Source organism: Nanorana parkeri, unplaced genomic scaffold, assembly GCF_000935625.1.
Source record: "Nanorana parkeri isolate BGI_ZX_2015 unplaced genomic scaffold, ASM93562v1 scaffold480, whole genome shotgun sequence".
In the NCBI taxonomy this organism is placed as follows: domain Eukaryota; kingdom Metazoa; phylum Chordata; class Amphibia; order Anura; family Dicroglossidae; genus Nanorana; species Nanorana parkeri.
In genome coordinates this window covers 958518-967564 of record NW_017306748.1, presented here as the reverse complement: position 1 = coordinate 967564, position 9047 = coordinate 958518, and the positions used below count along the sequence as shown (strand labels likewise).

The window sequence follows — 9047 nt, the reverse complement described above, 5'->3', positions numbered from 1 at the left end:
CTACAGCCAAAGGGGGGAGAGGTGAACGGTCACTGCCGAAGGACTAAAGATCAGGTGAGTATTTCTTCTTTTTTTTTCCTGCCCCCTAGATAAAATCAGCACTTAAACCTTGAAGTGCAGGGGTAGCCCCAGTGCAAGGTTTTTGTGCAGCAGCGTGTTCCTCCTCACAGCCGCTGCTGAGTCAGTGACAGCAAGCAGCTGCGAGGAGGAGGCCGGGGCCTGATGGCGGCGGCAGGGCCCACCAGCGACCGAGGAGAAGGCGGAGCCCGGCAGTGGAGAAGGATGACAGCGGATCGGGGCTGACAGGTAAGAGGTGCGCAGGGGTGTGCGCATACCTATGTTGCCAAAAATAGTGCAGGTGCATATGTGAGCATTGGAATGTGCCGCCAGCCCACACAAAATTATTGGATTGCCTCAGCACATCGTTTAATGTGCGGAGTGTTTTGAAACTACAAATCCCATGATGCATCTCTCTCTGGGAGTCATGTCTGTGGCTGTGAGAATCTTGCAATGCCTCATGGGATTTGTAGTTCCACCACAGCTGGAGGGCTGGAGTTTGGCTACCCCTGGTATAAAGTCTTTAGCTAGTGGGTGCTGAAATTTTGTAGATCATGGATGCCGATGTTTCTTACAATTCAGACCATATGTAAATGTCACCAGCATTTTATCATTGCTGCTGATGTGACATTTTGGAACCACATAAGGACCTAAGGACCACCTAAAGGCCAATTTATCAATGGTTCCTGTTGCCTCATTGCAACATGAACAGAATGAGGAAAGCTCATAATTGAGCTATGATGGAGTGCTGGTAACAATATAGTCTAAAGCAGGGGTAGGCAAACTTCAGCCCTCTAGCAGTGGTGAACCTACAAATACCATCATGCATCTGCCTCTAGGAGTCATGCCTGTGGCTGTCAGAGTCTTGCAATACCTAATGGGATTTGTAGTTGCCCCACAGCTGGATGGCTGGAGTTTGCCTACCCCTGGCCTGGAGAATTGCCAAAAATAGCACAGGAGTGCTGCCAACCCATTCTAAACAAAGGGCTCCCTTAATGCAGCGTGCTTAAACAAAATGGCTTGCAGCAACACATGCACAAGTATGATTGGGCCCTGCACGTTACTAAGAAGATTTATATCACATCACATATCAAAAAAAGGTTATAATTTTCCTTTCATGGCCCTGGTATTCCATCCATTCCAATTCTGTAGCTAAATTTACCCCAAAAATCCTTCCTATTCATTGGGCCACCTAAGGAAGTCTTAAAAATCCACCCCTCCAAATCTGAGTGCTTAGATCTACCCATCTATTCTAAGCCTAGCACCCACACTAGCCTTGCCACTCCAGTATTGTGCAGTAGAGAACAGCCATGACATCATCAAGCTAACAGAAAAGGTCTTCTTCCCCTACAAGGGACTACCCAATATAAACGCTCACCTCGACTAATGGCAGGAAGAACCTCGATTGTTAACAAAAAAAATGCCTATGGTAAAGGTTTTAGGTATAGTGCTGCCTCCTCATATCCCGCGGCGGCTCAAGGTATAGGTCCACAAGTTCTAAATATAAACCCGGATGAAGTTCTAATGAAACCCTCAAGCTTGGCTTACCTGCTCCAAAGACATCACTCCCCAGACAGCAGAGCACAAAACTGCACAGGTACATCCCGCCCAATGCTGTCCTCCGCATGTCACCCAACTTGGGCTTCTCTCCGGCACTCTGCTGTCATCTCATGGTCAGCCAGATCCTTATGTGAGCTCCACCGGGAACATCACAACAGCTTCTGCTATGTTCTCAATCCAGTCTTCATCTGTAATTATCATCTCTGCCTATTTCAATCTGTGGGAACGTATATTGTGGTTCCACAACCAGCATCTATTTTAGTTTTGCCTTTGCTCGTTAACTTTGTGAATAAGGAACATGAACAGTTGCCTGGATTAATATCATGCAACTTGCACCCATAACAGCCAATCCAATATCTACTTTTAACATTGGGGTTGTCTAGTAAAATGTGTTTTCGTTTAGGGCTGTGGGTTCAGCTGACCATGAACACAGGATGGAGATTGGATCATGAATTAACAGCCTGACTGCTAAGCAATTGTTTTTTTTTTTTATCAGCAATCTGTGGCTGAGATATATTCTTATATCCTGTGAGCACGCCAGTCTACGTGGTGCACTGACATCTTTGGTGCCAGGCATTACATTCAGCAAATAATAGCAATCAGCTGGGAAATTCCATTATTATTCTTCCCCTCACACGGTTCATGGATGTCATCAGCTTGATGTAGAGGTCTGTAGTGGGATTCCCAGCATGAAGCATTGTCTTATAGACAATTGTGGATCATCATTTGCTCATTACCACCCATGGGAGTGTTAATACCTACCTAGAAGATGGCCGCCGTTGTTAAAGTGTTCACATACATGAAAGAGGAACTCTGGGAAAATCAAAAACTTACCCTTGCAGTGGGGCTACCCCTGCACTGCAAGGGTTAATGAAGAACTACAGGAAATGTAAAAATCAACTCTGGCAGTGGGGCTACCCCGAACCGAAGGGGTTAACTGCTCATTTTGGTATAGCGGCTAACATAAAGAAAATATACTGGCCCGATCCTTGGTCCTGTGGCAGTGACCGCTCACCTCTCTTCTCCTCCGCCCCGGCTGGGGTATGTCCCTCGTGGACCTGGATTTATTGGTGATGATGTCACGGGTCCTTAGACCGCCAGAGCCTGGGGGAGAAGAGGCTGTAGGTGACCGGTCTAGCATCCAAGCAGGACCGAGGATCACTTGCATATATATTTCACCCCTAGAACAAAAGGAGCAGTTAACACTTGCAGTGCGGGGGTAGCCCTACTGCAAGGGTTCATTTTTACATTTCCTGCAGTTCGTCTTTAAGTGTTGGTTTTGTCTGGGGGGGTCAAATAAAACAGTTTAAATAACCTGATCCTTGGTCCTGCGGTGGTCGGCACTCACCTCTCTCCCTCTCCGCTCCGGCTATGGAATGTCTGTTGGCGTCCTCACATCTTAGGCCACCATTGGAAGCGTTTTGTTGTATCTGTTTGTGTGTAAAGAAAAAAAAAACGGTTGAAATTCAGAGCTGTTCTATGCCCTCTCAACACTTCCTGTGTTATCTCAAAGAGACCCCCCTAGTTCTTATCTTGGTCTACAGAAGGACTTTGTGTTGTAGAGATGTGGCAGAGGTTGAGTCATTTAGCAAAAGATACTGGACAGGGCTGACACCGCTCAGTCCACAAAATTGCTGTGTGTTGTCAGCCCACAGCAGGGCTAAAGAGCCAAGTGCATTTCTGACAGCTCAACAGGTAATTTTCCATACGTGCAGTGTCTATAAAGGGATAAAAACATGGGGAAGTGAAATGTATTATAGAGATGTACCACATAGGTTGTTTTTGCCTTGACATGTACTTTAAATCCTAAAATTTTATATAGTTGTCTATACATCAAACCAGAAAGAGGGACAGAGGGATTTGGTTCCCATTAAGCCGGGGTGGCCAAACTTCGGCCCTCCAGATGTGGTGACACTACAAGTCCCACGAGGCATTGCAGGACTCTGACAGCCACAGCTGTGACTTCCACAGGCAGAGGAATGAAGGGATTAGCAGTTTCATTACAGCTGAGGATATGATGGCCTCTGCCTCTGCATCATCTGGCAACCAATGACATCACTGCTTGCCAGGAGCTGAGCGGGATGCCGGCCAGAGTGTCCCAGGTCGCTGAGAGCTGGGTGGGGAGATGTGTGTGGTCTATGCAACCTGGGACACTCTGGGCAGAAAAGGGGCGCCCCCCCATGTGACCCAAAGAGATGCCATCTCAGCCAACAGCGACTGGCTGCCATATTATAGGGACGTCCCTGGGGTAAGCGTGCTAAGTGAGGTCCAGCAGTTTGATGCGCTGTTTCATCGCCTTACACTGTTGGGACTACCGTAGCCCTCCGCCAATCACTGGGGATCCCACCAGTCATTAAGGAGTCCTTAAAAATGAGGATTAATGGTCTAGTTATAACCTGATTAATGGTCTAGTTATAACTTCTTCTTTCTAAACTTTATTTGGAGTGTACAAAGTGACAACTCAGCATGATGTGTTGCAGTGTGATCTGTAGAAATGCTACATGCATACTGAGGGGTAAAGAGAGACCTTGGGGAGCCATGCCATGCTTCCCAACCATCTGCTACAACAGATTACAGCCTGGCTGGAGGGCGCACTCACCAGTTCCGCCTCCGCACACGTGGTGGCGCTGTGGCACATGAGCTCCTCAGGTAGACAGTCGGCTTCAGGGAAATGTCTTTGACCATCGCAGGGAGGTCGGAAGTACGTCACAGCATATTTGCCGATGTCCCGCTTCCGGTCCTGAGTCACGGTGAGGAAGAGAATGGCTCCGCCGGGCGATTACAAGATGGTGGGGGACGCGGTGGAGCAGGTGCGGGTAATAAACTGCTGTTTTTATATACTTCTTCTTATCCATAGAGCTGTGCCACGTATTGTGCTTGTTACCTTCTGCTCAGTCATAGGCTTCCTGCTGCCGGATAGTTGGTGCGGAACTACAGATCCCAGCAATCAATCCTGTCCTAAAAGCACAGCAGTCACTTCTGAAACATGTACGGTTTATGTAGATATCATTCCTAACTGAGGGACTGTACATTATAAACAAGTGGCTTATATAAAACATACTGAGGGGGGAGGGGAGTTTATCAAAATTGGAGCAGTTGCCCATGGCAATTAATCAGCATTGAGAATGAAAGGTAGATGCTTATTGGTTGCCATGCACAGCTGCTCCAGTTTTGAAGAATTACCCCCATTGTTTTCTCTATCGTTACACCTCACTGCTGCTGCTGATCTCTTGCAGCCACTTCCTGTCCACATGCACTTCAGTGATGGCTGCATGGCACTTCTCAGGGTGGGTTTTCCGATGGTGACAAGAGCGGACCATCCATGTATGTTAGAATGGCAACTTGTAGTCCCCATCGCAATCCTGTGCAACAGGGTGACAATGCGAGAGAGTAGTTGGGAGACGAGGACAGAGTGTTGTCACCTTTGTCCCTGTTGCAGGTGCTATGGCTGCCTAAAGAGTGACTGCATCTGATTGGTTGTAGTTACTGTTTGGCTGATCATTTTCATCCTGAATTTCGTGGTGCTATCATGGCCATGGCCTCCATTATGTGGGGCCATAATGCTTCAGTTTTGGCTGAATTAGCAGAATTCAGCTGAATATCGAGCTGTCTCTAAAGCTGCCCATACACTGTAATATTTTCTTCATTCAACCAGCGGGCTGATCAAAGAAAATATTACAGATTCCTCCATTAACGCTTACAAGCATCGATCCAGGAATCTCCCACTGTCCTCGTTGTGGCTGCTGTCAGAATGCTCAGAGAGCGGCAGCTCATTGGCTGACATCTCTGTTCATTCGAAGATTTTCCTATTGGCTCCTTTGATCAGCTGATCGAGGGATGCCGGCCAAAAGCAACACCCACTGTGCAAATTTCGGCCGCTTCATCAAGAACCAGCCAGAATTCGTACAGTATATGGCCAGCATTAGTCCTGAGTTTTGGAACACAAATGAATACACTGAGGAGATGTGAACTTTGAAAGCGTATTGATGATTATTTTTGCTTCCTGCATATTATTTTATAAACGTTTAGTAAAATGTAAATAAATTGTCTTTTTATTTCTGTTCCCCGTGTGCTGATTAAGAAGTCAGCGATGTGCTCTTGTCATTATAGAACATCCTTTAGTTTTATATTTCATCCAAATGTAGGTTACCAGAATTGTGCACAAAGTTTCCATATACACAGCTTCATTCTGACCTTGTGACTCGCTCTTGCTCTCTCTCTCACTCTCTCTCTGTAACAGATGGATATGGACGAGTCACGTGGGGGCACTGGCTTACGGCAGTATTATTTGTCGAAAATCGAGGATCTCCAGGTAAGGCTTTCCAATTTGATTGTGTTGTCTTAAAGCAGGGGGTGGGCAACTCGGACTACAAATTCCAATATGCCTCTGCTTCTGGGAGTCATGACTGTGGCTGCCAGTCTTGCAATGCCTCATGGCACTTGTAGTTCCACAACAGCTGGAGGGCCTGAGTTGCCTTCCTATGTATTAGAAGGTAAGGAATCTTTCTAAGAGGTTGTAGAAGAGGCATAAATCACTTCCTTTGCTCTTTGTTTGTATTTGGATGTCACCTGACAGTGTCATTGTGCATAAGCTAGATAAGTTTGGTAAAGGGAAATGACACAAAGCACAATGCCTGAGGGAAAGTATTATCTGGAAGTTGTGTTTTGTAGGTAGGGATGAACTCAGGGTTGGACTGCACCAGAGCTTATCAGACACTGGAAGAAAGCTGTCAGTGTTGACCCCATCATTCTCTATCCCTCTGAAAAGTAATCTGCGGTTGACGCTTGGTTTACAGGTGTTGAGGATATGATGGCCTCTGCATCATCTGGCAACCAATGACCTCACTGCTTGCCAGGAGCTGAGCAGGATGCCAGCCAGTGTGTCCCAGGTTGCTGAGAGCTGGGTGGGGAGATGTGCATGGCCCTTACGCATCTCCTCACCGTCTCTTAGCAACCTGTGACACTCTGGCCAGAAAGGGGGCGGTAGATACATTGTACAGCCGCGACATTCTCTGTCCCACAGATGTCTGTAAACCTTATTGCAGGGGCAGCCACATTTTGGCCCTCCAGGTGGGGTGAAATTACACATCTCATTATGCATCTGCCTCTCGGAGTCATACCTTTGGCTCTAAAGTCTTGCAATGCCTCATGGGATGTTTGATTACCTCTGCCTTATACAGTCAGAGATCTCAGCAGCACCCCACCCCTTTGTGGTAATGCCTGGCCGCAGCTGACGGGGCCGGCGCTGATTGTTTCCTCCTGGGTTCAGATGAGCTTAGGCTTGGTTTGATCCCAAGCTCATCCCTATTTGTAGATCTAGTTAACCATCAGTGCTGTGGAACTTTTGTTTTGCTGCATAGTAGACAGTCTGGTGCTTTGTAGATCCATTACATTAAATACCACTGGCCGGTATTATCAGGGTTCGGTTAGCTATCACATTGTGTCTAATACCGTTTCATTTTTATGCAGCGTGTTTATAATTTTATATTCTTTTTCTAGTTGGTTGTCAATGAAAAGAGTCAGAATTTAAGACGTCTTCAAGCTCAAAGAAATGAGTTGAATGCTAAAGGTAAACACAATTTTTTAATATTCTTATTACAGGTATTTTATATAGCACCAACAATCTACGCAGTGATTTAGAAACTGGACATTCACATCAGTCCCTGCCCTCAAAGTCCCAATCTTGCATGCATACACACTAGGGCCAATTTACCTACCAGCTTGTCTTTTGGAGTGTGGGAAGAACCCTTACAAGCACAGGGAGAACATGCAAACTCTGTGCAGATAGTATGTGGCTGGGATTTTAACTGGGAACCCCAGTGCTGCAAGGCAGAAGTGCTAACCACTAAGCCAATTTGCTGTATAGGAGCTCTTTTTTTTGTATACATAGGTAGCTTCAGTATCTTGCCAGTCAGCCCCGCTGGCTGTCAAAATACCTGAACAATCTGATTGGATGCCGGCACCGTTAAGGAGCATACATCTATAGCAGGAGGATACACCTATAGATTGTTTGCAGATTTTCTGCGGTCAGATGGAAAAAGTGCAACATATTCCTCCATCTACACTTAACTGTTTGGATGGAGGAATCTCCCGCTGGGCCAAGCTTCAGTATCTTGCTTGTCGGCCCCGCTGGCTGTGAAAATACCTGAACAATCTGATTGGTTGCAGGCATTTTTCAGTTATTTTGTGAGCCAGCGGGGCCGACAAGCAAGATACTGAAGCTTGGCCCAGTGGGAGATTCCTCCATCCACACAGTTTAGCGTAGATGGAGGAATCTGTTGCACTTTTTCCATCTGACCGGAGAAAGTCTGCAGATCATCCAAAGGTGTATGGCATGCTTAACACGATTGAGGAAAAGCTGATTAATTTTGGAGCTGATTAGCTATTGGTCTTCAAAACCTAATTTACCGCTTGTGCCTCTTTTACTGGGTGATAACGGAATAATTTTGTCCTGGGGCCTTAAAGGTCCTGGTTGGTGAAACTTTGCTCTGATTCCAAAAATCTGCATGAATTTGCACTTCCATATATTTAAGTATGAAGGGCCAACTCAAGAACATATGTTAGATTTGCTGACATTAAGGCGTGTCAATTTGTAAACTACTTTTATGCACTCTCTTCAGTGCGGCTTCTGCGTGAAGAGCTGCAGTTGCTTCAGGAACAGGGCTCCTATGTCGGCGAGGTGGTCAGAGCAATGGACAAGAAGAAGGTGCTGGTCAAGGTAAGAAGTCTAATCTTCCCAGTCTAATGTTGTACCTTTGCCATGTAGACTATTCATATAACTCCTATTCTGTCTTCTTCTAGGTCCATCCAGAAGGGAAGTTTGTGGTGGATATTGATAAGAATATTGACATCAATGATGTGAGTGGTTAAGAGAGGAAAGAGGTATGCTATGGTAACACATTTTACTTCATTACTGACCCCAAGCTCTCCATAGGTTACACCAAATTGCAGAGTTGCTTTGAGGAATGACAGTTACACCCTTCATAAGATTCTGCCCAACAAGGTGGACCCATTGGTGTCACTGATGATGGTGGAGAAAGTTCCAGACTCCACCTACGAAATGATTGGCGGCTTGGATAAGCAAATCAAAGAAATCAAGGAAGTCATTGAGCTGCCTGTCAAACACCCAGAGCTTTTTGAGGCCCTGGGGATCGCTCAGCCCAAGGTTTGTTCTTCAGCCTGAAATGATGAGATTCATTGTTGCCCACTTATTTATTTATAATTCTTTACTCTTCTGTTTTTCTTGCAGGGAGTGCTGCTTTATGGCCCACCTGGTACTGGGAAGACCCTACTGGCCCGTGCAGTTGCTCATCACACAGATTGCACATTTATTCGTGTGTCAGGATCTGAACTTGTACAGAAGTTCATTGGAGAAGGTAAAAGAACATCCAATTACTATGTCGTAATGCAGTGTTGCTTTATTCTGTATA

At 46.1% G+C, this 9047-nt stretch overlaps 1 protein-coding gene across 2 annotated transcripts in view; it reads left to right on the top strand.

Annotated features, from left to right (window-relative positions):
- Positions 1 to 4311: 4311 nt before the first annotated feature.
- PSMC5 (proteasome 26S subunit, ATPase 5) overlaps positions 4312 to 9047 on the top strand; it is a 10527-nt gene continuing 5791 nt past the window's right edge. The window contains exons 1-7 of one of the 2 annotated variants that reach the window (XM_018560840.1): positions 4312 to 4427; positions 5858 to 5929; positions 7117 to 7186; positions 8238 to 8335; positions 8419 to 8475; positions 8552 to 8782; positions 8867 to 8993. In XM_018560840.1, the coding sequence (XP_018416342.1) occupies positions 4380 to 4427; positions 5858 to 5929; positions 7117 to 7186; positions 8238 to 8335; positions 8419 to 8475; positions 8552 to 8782; positions 8867 to 8993 (703 nt within the window). In that variant the 5' untranslated portion in view covers positions 4312 to 4379. Of the gene's footprint in view, positions 4434 to 5857; positions 5930 to 7116; positions 7187 to 8237; positions 8336 to 8418; positions 8476 to 8551; positions 8783 to 8866; positions 8994 to 9047 lie in introns of both variants that reach the window. The other variant, XM_018560839.1, reaches the window with a different exon arrangement.